This window comes from Lichenostomus cassidix, chromosome 25, assembly GCF_008360975.1.
Source record: "Lichenostomus cassidix isolate B80296 chromosome 25, HeHo_3.0, whole genome shotgun sequence".
Classification (NCBI taxonomy): Eukaryota; Metazoa; Chordata; class Aves; order Passeriformes; family Meliphagidae; genus Lichenostomus; species Lichenostomus cassidix.
This window is the reverse complement of record NC_139505.1, coordinates 1,481,107-1,496,683: the sequence shown is the minus strand read 5'-3', so window position 1 is coordinate 1,496,683 and position 15,577 is coordinate 1,481,107. Positions and strand designations below refer to the sequence as shown.

The following is a 15,577-nucleotide window of genomic DNA, read 5'->3' as shown; positions in this document are numbered from 1 at the left end:
GATGGAAACGGAGCGCTGAGAAACCTTCAACTTTATTAACTCTGAACCAAATAGTGCAACGAAACTGCCCAACAGGGCGAGGGAACCGGGAGCTCCGGTAACGGCAAGGGGCACCGGCGGAGCTCCCGGTAACGGCAAGGGGAACCGCCGGGAGTTCCGGTAACGGCAAGGGGAACCGCCGGAGCTCCCGGTAACGGCAAGGGGCACCGGCGGAGCTCCCGGTAACGGCAAGGGGAACCGCCGGGAGTTCCGGTAACGGCAAGGGGAACCGCCGGAGCTCCCGGTAACGGCAAGGGACACCGCCGGGAGTTCCGGTAACGGCACGGGGCACCGGCGGAGCTCCCGGCGTGTCTGTCCCGGCAAGAGGCACAAGCGGAGATCCCCGCGGATTGTCGGTGTCACCTCCCCGGGGCTCCGGAGAGGGGCGTGCAGGTGCTGGTGACACCGGGATGGTGACACCGGGATGGTGACACCGGGAGGAGTGGCCGGTCCCCTCAAGGGTGGCACCGGGAATGGCTCCTCAATGTCACCTCGACGGGGTCAGCGGGCACAGCTCCCTGTCACCGTGATGGTGACACCGGGAGCAGCTCCCTGTCACTGTGAAAGTGACACTAGCAACAGCTCCAGGTCACCATGACAGTGACACCGGGACCTGCTCCCTTGTCCCCTCAATGGTGGCACTAGGAGCAGCTCCAGGTGACCATGATGGTGACACTGGGGGCAGCTCCCTGTCACTGTGATGGTGACACTAGCAGCAGCTCCCTGTCACCTCAACAGTGTCACCAGGAGCAGCTCCCGGTGACAATGACAGTGACACCAGCAGCAGCTCCCGGTGACAGTGACGGTGACACCGGGCACAGGCAGCTTCAGGTGACGGTGACAGCGTCCCCGGGCGCCGGGGTGGTGACATCTGTGGGACCAGAAGGTGTCACAGGGTGTCCCAACAGCGTTCCCGGGGCAGAGAGCACTGCCAGCCGGGTGTCACCAGAATGGTGTCACCAGGACGGAACGGTGTCCCCAGGCTCACCGGGCAGGCTGAGGCAGGACGGGGTCCCCGAGGTGTCCCCAGAGGTGTCCCCAGCGCTGTCCCCAGGGCTCTGCGGGGTGCCAGGCTCTGCCAGGCTGGGGATGGAGCTGCAGCCAAGGGTTTCCTGCCCGGGGAGAGCGGGATGAGAGCTGCTGGGGACACCGGGGACACTGGGGACACTGGGGACATTGGGGACATTGGGGACAGCGGGACCGGACACAGGGACAGAGGGGACAGAGGGGACAGAGGGGACAGGCCAGCTCACCGGGGGCTCCTCGGGAGGTCCAGGCAAGGCGTAACCCAAACGCACCAGCTCTGCTCCCACGTCCAGCCTCTGCGGGGACAGCGGGAATTGGGGACAGCAGGGGACAGGGGACAATGGGGGGGACAGGGGACAGCGGGGAGTCACCTGCCGGGAGCAGGGATAGTGGGAATTGGGGACAGGGGACAATGGGGGGGACAGGGGACAGTGAGGGGTCACCTGCCTGGGAGCAGGGATGGTGGGAATTGGGGACAGCAGGGGGACAGGGGACAATGGGGGGTCACCTGCCTGGGAGCAGGGAATGCTGGGAACTGGGGACAGGGGACAATGGGGGGCTGGGGGTCTCACCTGCCCATGGAGCAGGGAATGCCAGAATTTCTGGAACTGGGGACAGGGGACAATGGGGGCCTCAGGGGACACTGGGAATGGGAGTGAGGGGACAGTTGGGGACCCACTGGGGCATGCAGCTGGGAATGCTGGGAATGAGGTGTGGGGACAAGGTGGGGCTCAGGGGACACCAGGGCCAGGGGACAACGGGATCTCACCTGGCCATGGAGATGGGAACTCTGGGAATGGGAGTGAGGGGACAATGGGGACTCAGGGGACACTGGGAATGGGGCCAGGGGACAACTGGGGGCTGAGGGGACACCAGGAACAGGGCCAGGGGACAACGGGTGCTCAGGGAGCCCCAGGAATTGGGGTGAGGGGACAACAGGTGGCTCAGGGGACACCAGGAACAGGGCCAGGGGACACTGGGGACACCAGGAAGGGGTTCAGGGGACACTGGGGGCTCAGGGGGCACTGGGGACACCAGGAAGGGGCTCAGGGGACACTGGGGACACTGGGGACACCAGGCAGGGGCTCAGGGGACACTGGGGGCTCAGGGGACACTGGGGGCTCAGGGCACACCAGGAACAGGGCCAGGGGACACTGGGGACAGCAGGCAGGGGACACGGGGCCACACCTGTCCCTGGAGCTGGGTGAAGAGCTGCACGCTGGGCCGGGCGCAGACACCAGCCTGGCAGTAGCTGGAGATGCGAGCGAGGAGTGGAGTCCATTGGGCACAGTGAGTGAGGCGATCGAACTCGTCCAGAGCTGCCTCCTGCCACTCACCACCTGGGGACAGGGACAGGGACACTGAGATGGGTGACACCGAGATGGGTGACACAGCAGGGACAGCAGGGTGGGTGACACAGTGGGGACACTGCGCACAGTGAGTGAGGCGATGGAACTTGTCCAGGGCTGCCTCCTGCCACTCACCGCCTGGGGACAGGGACGGGGACAGCGGGGACACTGAGATGAGTGACACCGAGATGGGTGACACCGTGATGAGTGACACCACGGGGACAACAGGGTGGGTGACACAGTGGGGACAGCAGGGACACTGAGCACAGTGAGTGAGGCAGTCAAACTCGTCCAGAGCTGCCTCCTGCCACTCACTGCCTGGGGACAGCGACAGGGACAGCAGGGTGGGTGATACTGAGATGGGTGACACCACGGCTGGGTGACACCACAGGGACAGCTGGGCTGGGTGACACAGGGCTGGGTGACACAGCAGGGACACTGGGCACATTGAGTGAGGCAATGGAACTCGTCCAGAGCTGCCTCCTGCCACTCGCCACCTGGGGACAGGGACAGCGGGGACACTGAGATGGGTGACACCATGGCTGGGTGACACTGGGCGGGGTGACAAAACGGGGACAGCAGGCTGGGTGACACCAAGAGGGACAAGGCCATCCCCCGCTCAGGTGACACCAGGGCTGGGTGACACAGCAGTGGGGGACAGGGCTATCCCCCACTCAGGTGACACCAGGGGACAGAGCCATGTGACACCCCCCGCTGAAGTGACACCGGGGGCTGGGGGTCACAGGAGGGGACAGGGCCACCCCCACTCAGGTGACATCAGGGGACAGGGCCGTGTGTCACCCCCGCTCACCGTTGGGGACAATCCCGGCCAGGCTGCACTCGATGGCCTGGAAGGGCAGGCTGAGGAAGTCACTCCTGGAAGGACACGGGATGGGGACATCATCCCAGGAATGTCATCCCTGTCCATCACCCCAGGAATGTCACCCTGTCCCTTAACCCAGGAATTTCCCCCCCATCCCTTATCCCGGGAATGTCACCCCTGTCCCTTATCCCAGAATGTCCCTCTGTCCCTCATCCCAGGAACGTCCCCCTGTCCCTCATTCCCGGAATGTCACCCCTGTCCCTCATCCCACAATGTCCCTCTGTCCCTCATCCCAGAATGTCCCCCTGTCCCTCCTTTAACCCAGCAATGTCCCTCTGTCCCTTATCCCAGACTGTCCCCTGTCCCACCGCAGTGCCCGCAGAGCCTCGGGCGGCGCCTCGCCGTTGTCCCCAAAGTCCACGTAGTAGAGGTCCAGGTGGCCATTGTCCAGTGTCCCCAACACCCGCGCTCGGTACCACTCGCCATCGTCCAGGTACGGAGCTGCCACGATGGCCCCGGGCTGCAGGGACGGGGGTGGCACCTGGGGACAGAGGGACAGTCAGGGGGACACTGCTGGACAGGAGGGGACATGGAATGGGTGACAAGGGACACGGTGGGGACAGCGCTGGGACAGTGGGGGACATGGCAGGGACAGTGATGGACAGGGAGACACGGGGACAGAGGGGACATGGGGGGACAGGGATGGGACACGGAAGGGACACAGGATGGGGGACAGTGCTGGAACAGGAGGGGACATGAAATGGGTGACAAGAGTCATGGGGACAGTGCTGGGACACTGGAGGACATGGCAGGGACAGTGATGGTCAGGGCCATGAAGGGACAGCACTGGGACATGGGGGGACACAGGGGGACAGCACTGGGACACAGGGGACACAGTGCTGGGACAGAGTGGAGAATCTCTGAGTGGGGGGACAGCAGGTGGGTGACATCGCTGGGACACCAGAGGGACCCCAGGAAAGGGGGGACACGGGGAGGTGACATTTTTGGGACCTCAGGAAAGGGGGGACACGGGGAGGTGACATTTTTGGGACCTCAGGAAAGGGGGGACACGGGGGGGTGACACCACTGGCAAGCAAGGGGGACCCTGCAGAGGGTGACACAGGGACCCTGTGAAGGGGGGGGTGACAACATGGGGACACAGGGAGTGCAGAGAGGGCACAGAGGGACACCAAAGGACACAGGGTACAGAAGGGACATGGGGGACACAGGGGGACATGGTGAGGGACACAGGAGGACACAGAGGTGACACAGAGGTGACACAGGGACTCAGGGGACGCTGCTCGGAGAGGAGTTGCCCCTCTTGGCCGTGAGGGACATGGGGGGACACAGAGGGGACACACAAGGGACACACAGGAGGGCTGCTCTGGTAGAAGTGTCCCATCTAAGCAGTCAGCTTGTCCAGCTGCAGTGACACGGGGGGACACAGAGGGGACGCAGATAGATACAGAGGTGACACAGGTGACACACAGGGGGGCTGCTCTGGTAGAACTGCCCCATCTCAGCGGTCAGTTTGTCCAGCTGCAGGGACATGGTGGGACATGGAAGGGAGCACATATGGACACACAGGTGACATGAGGTGACACACAGGTGACACACAGGTGACTCACAGTGGGACTACTCTGGTAGAACTGCCCCATCTCAGCGGTCAGTTTGTCCAGCTGCAGGGACATGGAGGGACACAGGAGGGATAAAGAAGGACACAGGAGGGACAGAGGGTACAGAGGTGACACACAGATGACACAGGTGACACACAGGTGACACAGTGACTCACAGGAGGGCTGCTCTGGTAGAACTGGCCCATCTAGGCGGTCAGTTTGTCCAGCTGCAGGGACATGGATGGAACACATGAGGACACAGAAGGACACGATGGGTACAGAGATGATGCAGGTGACACACAGATGGACACAGAGGGACACAGAGGTCACACACAGGTGACACGCAGGTGACATGAGGTGACACAGTGACTCACAGGAGGACTGCTCTGATAGAACTGCCCCATCTCAGCTGTCAGCTTGTCCAGCAGGGACATGGATGGACACAGGGGGAACACACAGATGGAGACAGGAGGACACAGGAGGATACACGAGGCACAGAGGTGACACAGATGGACACACAGATGACACAAAGGTGACTCACAGGAGGGCTGCTCTGATAGAACTGCCCCATCTCGACAGTCAGTTTGTCCAGCTGCAGGGACACAGATGGACATGGGGGGGATACAGGAGGGACACAGATGGACACAGAGGGTACAGAGATGGACACATATGGACACAGAGGTGACACAGAGGTGACACACAGGTGACACAAAGGTGACTCACAGGAGGACTGCTCTGGTAGAACTGCCCCACCTCGGTGGTCAGCTTGTCTAGCTGTAGGGACATGGGGGGACACAGGAGGACACAGGGGATACAGAGATGGACGCAGGAGGTACAGAAGTGACATGAGGTGACACAGAGATGATACAGATGGACACACAGGTGACACAGGTGACACAAAGGTGTCACAAAGGACTGCTCTGGGAGAACTGCCCCATCTCGGCAGTCAGTTTGTCCAGCTGCAGGGACAGGGATGGACACAGGAGGGACACAGGAGGACACAGAGGGTACAGAGGTGACACAGATGGACACACAGGTGACACAGTGACTCACAGGAGGGCTGCTCTGGTAGAACTGTCCCATCTCAGAAGTCAGTTTGTCCAGCTGCAGGGACATGGGGGGACACAGGAGGGATAAAGAAGGACACAGGAGGACACAGAGGGTACAGAGATGGACACAGATGGACACAGAGGTGACACACAGGTGACACAGGTGACACACAGGTGACATGAGGTGACACAGTGACTCACAGGAGGGCTGCTCTGGTAGAACTGTCCCATCTCGGTGGTCAGTTTGTCCAGCTGCAGGGCCACGGATGGACACAGGAGGATAAAGGAGGACACGGGGGGTACAGAGATGACACACAGATGGACACAGGAGGTACACAGGTGACATGAGGTGACACAGATGGACACACAGGTGACACAGGTGACACACAGGTGACACAGTGACTCACAGGAGGGCTGCTCTGGTAGAACTGTCCCATCTCAGCGGTCAGTTTGTCCAGCTGCAGGGACAGGGATGGACACAGGAGGGACACAGGAGGACACAGAGGGTACAGAGATGGACACAGATGGACACAGGTGACACACAGGTGACACACAGTGACTCACAGGGGGGCTGCTCTGGTAGAACTGCCCCATCTCAGCGGTCAGTTTGTCCAGCTGCAGGCTGCGGCTGCCCAGCAGCTGCACCCAGAAGTGCTGAGGGTTCTCAGCCGCTGACACGTACACCTCCAGGTGCTCGTCAGCCGGGAAACTGAAATCCGGGCTGGGCACTGCGGGGAGTGGGGAACCAGGAATCAACCCAAATCACAGAAAATCAACCAAAAATCACCCCAAAATCACAGAAAATCATCCCAAATCACAGAAATCAACCAAAAATCACCCCAAAATCACAGAAAATCAACCCAAATCAACCCAAAATCACAGAAAATCAACCCTAATCACCCCAAAATCACAGAAAATCAACCCAAATCACAGAAATCAACCCAAAATCACCCCAAAATCACAGAAAATCACCCCAAAATCACAGCAAATCAACTCAAAATCACCACGAAATCCCATAAAACAACCCCAAAATCCCAGAAATCAACCCAAAATCACCACGAAATCACAGAAAATCAACTCAAAATCACCACGAAACCCAGAAAATCAACCCAAATCACAGAAAATCAACCCAAAATTACCATGAAATCCCAGAAAATCAACCCAAAATCCCAGAAAATCACCTCAAAATCACCATGGAATCCCAGAAAATCACCCCAAAATCCCAGAAAATCACCCCAAAATCAAAGAAAATCATCCCAAAATCAAAGAAAATCATCCCAAAATCACCACAAAATCCCAGAAAATCCCATTGAATAACCCCAAAACCCCATAAAATGCCATAAAATCACACCAAAATGCCATAAAATCACCACAAAATCCCATAAAATAACCCCAAAATCCCAGAAAATGCCATAAAATAACACCAAAATCCCATAAAATCACCACAAAATAACATAAAATCCCACTGGGAAAGGCACGGGATGGGGGGAAATCCCGAAATCACCACAAAATCCCATAAAATCGCCACAAAATCACCCCAAAATCAACCCAAAAACAGCCAAAAATTATCCCAAAATCACTGCAAAATCCCACCAGGAAAGGCATGGGATGCAGGGAAAACCCCAAAATCCTGCCAGGAAAGGCACGAGAGGGGAAAAAACCCCAAAATCGCTCTGAGAAAAGCATCACGGAATGGAGAAAACCCCAAAAATCCTTCTCCTCTCACCCCACAGATCCCGGGAAATCCATCCCCACCCGGAATTCCCAACGGGGAACTATCCCAACGGGGATGATCATAATGGGAACGATCCCAATAGGACTGATCCCAATGGGAATGATCCCAACAGAAATGATCCCAAGGGGAATGATCCCAATGGAAACGATCCCAACAGGAACGATCCCAACAAGAACGATCCCAACAGGAACGATCCCAACGGGAATGATCCCAACAGGAATGATCCCAACAGCAATGACACAAATGGGAACGATCCCAACGGGAATGATCCCAACAGGAATGATCCCAATGGGGATGATCCCAATGGGAATGATCCCAACAGGAATGATCCCAACTGGAATGATCCCAACAGGAATGATCCAAATGGGAATGATCCCAACAGCAATGACACCAATGGGAATGATCCCAACGGGAATGATCCCAACAGCAATGACACCAATGGGAATGATCCCAACGGGAATGATCCCAATGGGGATGATCCCAACAGGAATGATCCCAACAGGAATGATCCCAACGGGAATGATCCCAACTGGAATGATCCCAACGGGAATGATCCCAACGCTGCTCTCACCCTCAAATTTTGGCACCGGCGGCTCTTCATTCCCATCCTCCAGATCCTCATTCCCGATTTCCAGATCATCATTTCCATCCTCCAGATCCTCATTCCCGATTTCCAGATCATCATTCCCGATTTCCAGCTCGTCATTCCCGATTTCCAGGTTGTCATTCCTAATTTCCAGCTCATCATTCCTGATTTCCAGCTCATCATTCCTGATTTCCAGCTCCTTTTCCAGGTTTCCTGCTGCCGTTCCCATTCCGGGAATTTGCCCCGGGATGACTCCAGGGTCGGGAATTTTCCCCGGGATGATTCCAGGGTCGGGAGTTTGCCCTGGGATGATTCCAGGGTCGGGAATGTGCCCCAGAACAGCTCCCGGTGGCCACTCGGTGTCCCAGGACTCGTGGCCCAGCCCCGCCGGCTCCCGGCGGCTGCCCAGCGGCTGTTTGCGGGGACAGCGGGCAGCAGCAGCCTGGGCGAGATCCCTGCGGAACGCCGAGTCCTCCGAGAGCTTCTCCAGGATCAGCTTCTGCAACGGGAACGGGATTTTGGGGGATTCACCCTCATCCTCTGGCTGTCCTAGCAGGATTTTGGGGTGACTTGGGGGTGATTTTGTGGGTTCCCCCCAGTCCCATGCCTTCTCTGGCAGGATTTTGGGGGTAATTGCGGGATTTTGGGGTGATTTTGTGGAGTTTTCCCTACATCCCATCCCCTTCCTGCCAGGATTTTGGGTGATTTTGTGGGATTCTCCCCATCCCATGCCTTTCACAATGGGATTTTGGGGGGATTTTGGGGTTTTACCCCATCCCATGCTATTCCTGGCAGGATTTTGGGGTGATTTTGTGGGATTCACCCCCATCCTGTGCCTTTCCCAGCAGGATTTTGGGGTGATTCGGGGGTGATTTTATGGGTTTTCCCCAATCCCATGCCTTTCTTGGTTGGATTTTGGAGTTTTCCCCCATCCCATGCCTTTCCCAGTGGAATTTTGGGGTTTTACCCCATCCCGTGCTCTTCCCGGCAGGATTTTGGGGTGATTTTGTGGGTTTCTCCCCATCCCATGCCTTTCCCAGAGGGATTTTGGGGTGATTTTGTGGGATTCTCCCCATCCTATGCCTTTCACAGCACGATTTTGGGATGATTTTGGGGGTTTTCCCCCATCCCGTGCCTTTCCTAACGGCATTTTGGGGTGATTTGGGATTTTCCCCACATCCCGTCCCTTTCCCAGCAGGATTTTGGGGTGATTTGGGATTTTCTCCCCATCCTGTGCCTTTCCTGGTAAGATTTTGGGGTGACTTTGTGGCCTTCTCCCCAACCCGTGCCTTTCCCAGCAGGATTTTGGGGTGATTTTGTGGGATTCCCCCCATCCCGTGCTTTTCCTGGCAGGATTTTGGGGTAATTTCGGGGTTTTCTCCTCATCCCGTGCCTTTTCTGGTCGGATTTTGAGGAATTTTGGGGTGATTTTGTGGGATTCTCCCCATCCCATGCTTCTCCTGGCAGGATTTTGGGGTGGTTTTGTGGGATTCTCCCCATGCCATTCCTTTCCTGGTGAGATTTTGGGGTAATTTCAGGTTTTTCTCCCCATCCCGTGCTTTTCCTGGCAGGATTTTGGGGAAATCCAGAGGGGTTAAATCACCTCCAAAGGGTTGAAAGCCCAGCAGGATCCCAGGGAAAGGAGGTGTGGGGTGGGGAAAAGGGGATTTGGGGAGGGTTTGAGGTGAATCCCAAAGGGAAGTGAGGAGGCATGGGAGGGAGGGAATCCCACAAAATCACCCCAAAATCCCCCAAATCCTGCCAGGAAAGGCACGAGATGGGAGAAATCCCACAAAATCCTGGAAGAATCCCCAGATTTGGGGTGTCTCTGGGGATACAGAAGTTTCCCCCAGGATTTGGGGTCTCCCAGGTCTTGGGGTGGGAAGGGAGTTTGGGGCATGCAGGGGTGAAATCTCGGGAAGATTTGGGAATATCCCAGAGGAATCCCAGGGAAATGAGGTGAGAGAAGAGCAGGGAGAGAGGATTTGGGGTGAATCCCAAAGGGAAATGAGGTCTGGGGGAATGGAATCCTGGCAAGATTCAGGAATATCCCCGAGGAATCCCAGGAAGATTTGGGAACATCCTGCAGGAATCCCAAGGAAATGAGGCCAGGTTTCCCAGGTTTCCCAGGTTGGTTTCCCACATTTCCCAGGTTGATTTCCCAGATTTCCCAGGTTGGTTTCCCAGGCTGGTTTCCCACATTTCCCAGGTTGATTTCCCAGATTTCCCAGGTTGGTTTCCCAGGTTGGTTTCCCACATTTCCCAGGTTGGTTTCCCAGGTTTCCCCAGGTTGGTTTCCCACATTTCCCAGGTTGGCTTCTCACATTTCCCAGGTTGGTTTCTCACATTTCCTAGATTTCGCAGGTTGGTTTCCCAGGTTGGTTTCCCACATTTCCCAGGTTGATTTCCCAGATTTCCCAGATTCCCCAAATTCCCAGCTGACCTTGGCAGCCTCCACCTCGCTCCGTGTCCCCTGCACTCGGATGACCCTCAGCGGGGCCAGGCTGCCCTCGGGCTCGTGGCCACAATCCACTCGTGCCCCGGAGCTCCGGCAGATCCCACGGACCGTCTCCCCGCCCCGGCCTGCGAGATTCGGGAATGTGCTGGGGAAATCCTGGGATTTGGGATGTTCTGGGGAAATCCCGGGATTTGGGAATGTTCTAGAGAGATCCCGGGATTCCAGAATGTTCTGGGGAAATCCCGGGATTTGGGATGTTCTGGGGAAATCCCGGGATTCCAGAATGTGCTGGGGAAATCCCAGGATTCGGGAATGTTCTGGGGAAATCCCGGGATTTGGGGATGTTCTGGAGATATTCTGGGATTTGGGATGTCCCAGAGGGGATTCGGGAATGTTCTGGGGAAATCCCAGGATCTGGGAATGTTCTAGAGAAATCCTGGGATTCGGGGATGTTCTGGAGAGATCCTGGGATTTGGGGATGGTCCAGAGGGGATTTGGGAATGTTCTGAAGGGGATTCGGGGATGTTCTGGAGAGATCCTGGGATTTGGGGATGTTCTGGAGAAATCCCAGGATTTGGGAATATCCCAGAGGGATCCCCTGGAAAGGAGGCACAGAGGAAGCCGGGAGAGGGGATCTGGGGAGGATTTGGGGTTCTTCCCAAAGGGAAATGTGGCCTGGGGGAACAGGAAGGTCTTGGGGTGGGAAGGGAGTTTGGGGGATGCAGGGTGGGAAGGGATCCAGGATGTTGGAAAAGGGTGGAAAGGCCTCTGGGATTGTGGGAAAGAGGGTGGAAGGGTCCATTGGGATTGGGGTGGGAGAGCCCCGAGATTAGGGGAAAAGGGGGTGGAATGGCTTCGGGATTGGGGGTGGAAAAACCCTGAAACTGGGGTTGACCCTCTGGGTGGAGAAGGATGCCCAGATTGTGGATGTCCCTGGGGATACAGGAGATCCCCCTGGGATTTGGGGTGCCCCAGGGTGCCCCATTACTGATGATCCTGCCCGCAGTCCAGCTGGGCACCCTCAGCTCCTCACACACAGACACACTGGGATTGGGGCTCCCCCCAGGATTTGGGGTTCCCCCCAGGATTTGGGGTTTCCCGTGAGGATTTGGGGTGCCAGGGGTGCCCCATTACCAATGATCCTGCCCACGGCGTGGCTGGGCACCCTCAGCTCCTCACACACACACTGGGATTGGAGTTTCCCGGAGGATTTGGGGTTTCCCATGGGATACAGAAAGTTTCCCCTCAGGATTTGGGTTTCCCCTGATGATTTGGGGTGCCCCATTACCGATGATCCTGCCCACGGCCCGGCTGGGCACCCTCAGCTCCTCGCTCACGGGCGCGCTGGCAGCAGCGATGCGCAGCACTGCAGCTCTGGCTCTGCACACCTGGCCTGGCGAGCCTGAGATCTGCACCAGCAGCTGAGCTTCGGCCTCAGCCTCCTCCTCCTCCTGCACCTCGATCTGAGCGCCTGTCTCCTGCCTCAGCTGGGGAGAGAGAGAGATCCCAGTGATCCCAGTAATCCCAGTAACCCTCATCCCCATCGATCTGAGCACCTGTCTCCTGCCTCAGCTGAGACAGAGGGGATATCAGCATTCCCAGTGCTCCCAGTGCTCCCAGTAACCCTCATCCCTATCAATCTGAGCTCCTGTCTCCTGCCTCAGCTGAGAGAGAGGGGATATCAGCATTCCCAGTGCTCCCAGTGCTCCCAGTAACCCCTGCACCTCGATCTGAGCGCCTGTCTCCTGCCTCAGCTGGGAGAGAGAGATCCCAGTGATCCCAGTGCTCCCAGTAACCCTTATAACCATCAACCCGAGCGCCTGTCTCCTGCCTCAGCTGAGAGAGAGGGGATATCAGCATTCCCAGTGCTCCCAGTAACCACCCATCCCTATAAATCCAAGCACCTGTCTCCTGCCTCAGCTGGGGAGAAAGAGATCCCAGTGATCCCAGTGCTCCCAGTAACCCTTATACCCGTCAACCTGAGCTCCTGTCTCCTGCCTCAGCTGGGGAGAGAATCCTAGTGATCCCAGTGCTCCCAGTATGCCCAGTAACCCCTACACCTTGATCTGAGCTCCTGTCTCCTGCCTCAGCTGGGAGAGAGAGGGGAATATCAGCATTCCCAGTGCTCCCAGTGCTCCCAGTAACCACCCATCCCTATCAATCCAAGCGCCTGTCTCCAGCCTCAGCTGGGAGAGAGAGATCCCACAGATCCCAGTGCTCCCAGTATGCCCAGTAACCCTCATCCCCATTGATCTGGGTTCCTGTCTCCTGCCTCAGCTGGGGAGAAAGAGATCCCAGTGCTCCCAGTGATCCCAGTGCTCCCAGTAACCCTCATCCCCATCAACCTGAGCTCCTGTCTCCTGCCTCAGCTAGGGAACAGGGGATATCAGCATTCCCAGTGCTCCCAGTATGCCCAGCAACCCCTCCCAGTCCATCCAGGCTCCTGTCTCCTGCCTCAGCTTCAGGAAGAAGGGCATTCCAGCATTCCCAGTGCTCCCAGTACACCCAGTCACACCCACCTGGTTGATGGTGGGCAGAGGGAGATTCCAGCATTCCCAGTGCTCCCAGTACAACCAGTAACCCCTCCCAGTCCATCCAGGCTCCTGTGTCCTGCCTCAGCTGTGGGGATTCCAGCATTCCCAGTGCTCCCAGTGCTCCCAGTGCTCCCAGTTCCCCATTCCCAGTGCTCCCAGTTCCCCATTCCCAGTGCTCCCAGTGCTCCCAGTTCCCCCAGTCACACCCACCTGGTTGATGGTGGGGAGAAGGGCATTCCCAGTGCTCCCAGTGCTCCCAGTTCCCCATTCCCAGTGCTCCCAGTGCTCCCAGTTCCCCATTCCCAGTGCTCCCAGTTGCCCATTCCCAGTGCTCCCAGTGCTCCCAGTTCCCCCAGCACACACCTGGTTGATGGTGGCTCCCCGGCGGCCGATCAGAGCCTTCAGGGCACTCCGAGGCACTCTCACCCCGACCTCCAGCCCCTCATCGGCCACGAAGGTCCCTGGTGCCTCTGGGGGGACACGGGGACACGGCTGGGACCCCAACGGGCACTGGGAGGCACTGGGAGGCACTGGGAGGGACTGGGAGGCACTGGGAGAGACTGGGAGGGACTGGGAGGCACTGGGAGGCACTGGGAGGGACTGGGAGGCACTGGGAGGGACTGGGAGGCACTGGGACCCCCAGCAGGGGGGTTACAATAGGAATATAGGGAATTCCTAATGGGGAAAGGGACTCCAGCTGCCTCCCCCTCCCCACAGGTTCCTCAAAAGGTCCCCAAAGTGTCCCCAAAGGGTTCCCAAAGTGTCCCCAAAGGATCCCAAAGTGTCCCCAAAGGATCCCAAAAGGTCCCCAAAGGATCCCAAAAGGTCCCCAAAGGTCCCCAACGGATCCCAAAAGGGTCACAGAGGGACAGGGACCTCTCCCGAGGAGGTTACAAGAGAATTCCCAGCGGGAAAAGGGACTCCAGCTGCCTCCCCCTCCCCACAGGGTCCCCAAAGTGTCCCCAAAGGGTCCCCAAGGGGTCACAGAGGGACAGGGACGTCCCTGAAGGGGTCACAAGGGAAATCCCAGGGGGAAGAGTGACACCAACAGCCTGCCCCTTGCCCTGGATGGGCCCGGGGGGTCCCCAAAAGGTCCCTAAAGGTCCCCAAAGGGTCCCTAAGGGGTCAATAAAGTGTCCCCAAAGGGTCTCCAAAGTGTCCCCAAACGGGTCCCCAAAGGGTCAATAAAGGGCTCCCAAATGGCTCCCAAAGGGTCCCCGAAGTGTCCCCAGAGGATCCCAAAAGGTTCCCAAAGTGTCCCCAAATGGTTCCCAAAAGGTCCCCAAATGGTTCCCAACAGGTCCCCAAATGGTTCCCGGTGTCCCCAGAGTGTCCCCAGAGGGTCCCCAGAGGGTCCCCAGGGGTCACAGACAGCCCGGGATACCCGCAAAGGGTAACGAGGGAATTCCCAGCGGGCACAGCTCCCTCCGCAGGGATCCCGGGGCTCTCCCGGTGGATCCGGCCCGGTGAGGACCCGCACCCACCTCGGCTCTCCCGGTAGCGCCGGTAGAGGATGTAGAGCACGGTGGCGGCGGCCGGGACGCCCAGGAGCAGGGCGGCTTTCTGCAGGCTGCTCAGGCTGTGCGCGGAGCCGCGGCTCGCCATGGCCGGCTGCGGGCGGGAGTTACCGGGGGATTACCGGAGAGTTACCGGGAGTTACCGGGAATTACCGGGAGTTACCGGAGGGTCCCCGGGAGCTCCCGGTGCGGCCCGGCCGCGCTGTGCACACACCTCAGGAGCCCTCCCGCCGCTCCTGCTCGGCTCCCGCCGCCCGCACCCTCACGGAAGGCTCAACACCGGACCCACCGGTGCAGGCCCCGGGCCCGGAGCACCTGCAGCGCAGCCCCCTCGGCCGCTGCCGCCGCTCCCCCCGGGTGTGTCACGGTACCTGCAGGTGCTGGCACCGCCGCCCGGCCCCGGTTCAGCCCCGGTTCGGCCCCGGTTCGGCCCCGGTTCGGCCCCGGTTCAGCCCCGGTTCGGCCCCGGCCCGGCCAGGCCTGCTCCCGGTTCGGGCCCAGCGCGGTTCGGTGCCACCAGCGCCTCCCGCGCCCCGCAGCTGGCCCCGCCCCCGCCCGATCTCCACCAATCACAACGCGGCTCCTCCCCTTCCCACCAATCACAGCGCAGCACCGCAAGGCCTCTGACCAATCACAGCCCGCGGTGCGGCGGCCAATCACTGCTGGACCTCCCACAGGGGAGGCGGGATCTAATGGGAATAAAGCGACCAATCAGCGGCGGGCGATGGAGGTTGACCAATCAGAGAGCGGAGATGCCGAGAAGGCCCGCCTCCGGATTTGACTGACAGGTACAGCAGCCTATAGCAGCTCGGGGCGCTGCGCGGGGCGGTGCTCCAGTGCCACCC

General features: G+C 58.7%; 1 protein-coding gene across 5 annotated transcripts; it reads right to left on the bottom strand.

Moving 5' to 3' along the window:
* Window positions 1-14: 14 nt before the first annotated feature.
* Window positions 15-15,288, bottom strand: LOC146427179 (tudor and KH domain-containing protein-like). Of its 5 annotated transcripts, none has more exons than XM_085082553.1 (14): window positions 15,104-15,288; window positions 14,700-14,826; window positions 13,579-13,685; window positions 11,970-12,168; window positions 10,667-10,806; window positions 8,399-8,722; window positions 8,209-8,356; window positions 6,467-6,630; window positions 3,606-3,778; window positions 3,226-3,290; window positions 2,254-2,405; window positions 1,293-1,361; window positions 1,028-1,151; window positions 774-910 (listed from the first exon to the last, which is right to left on the bottom strand). In XM_085082553.1, the coding sequence occupies exons 2-14, from the start codon at window positions 14,818-14,820 to the stop codon at window positions 867-869; spliced, it is 1,830 nt and encodes a 609-aa protein (XP_084938679.1). In that variant the 5' UTR covers window positions 14,821-14,826; window positions 15,104-15,288; the 3' UTR covers window positions 774-866. The 5 variants fall into 5 exon arrangements, with proteins under 5 accessions (XP_084938680.1, XP_084938679.1, XP_084938681.1 ...); XM_085082555.1 differs by having other exon boundaries at window positions 8,420-8,722; XM_085082551.1 differs by having other exon boundaries at window positions 8,209-8,722; window positions 15,104-15,286.
* Between the last annotated feature and the right edge of the window lie 289 nt (window positions 15,289-15,577).

What these genes read in the sequence shown, in the direction of transcription:
- LOC146427179 (XM_085082551.1), bottom strand. Translation starts at nt 14,820, where the DNA reads ATGGCGAGCCGCGGCTCCGCGCACAGCCTGAGCAGCCTGCAGAAAGCC. An exon ending in GCCGGTGCCAAAATTTGAGG is followed by an intron (nt 6,631 to 8,208) that starts GTGAGAGCAGCG and finishes CACTCCCCGCAG; the next exon opens with TGCCCAGCCCGGATTTCAGT. An exon ending in GGCCGGGATTGTCCCCAACG is followed by an intron (nt 2,406 to 3,225) that starts GTGAGCGGGGGT and finishes CCCTGTCCCCAG; the next exon opens with GTGGTGAGTGGCAGGAGGCA.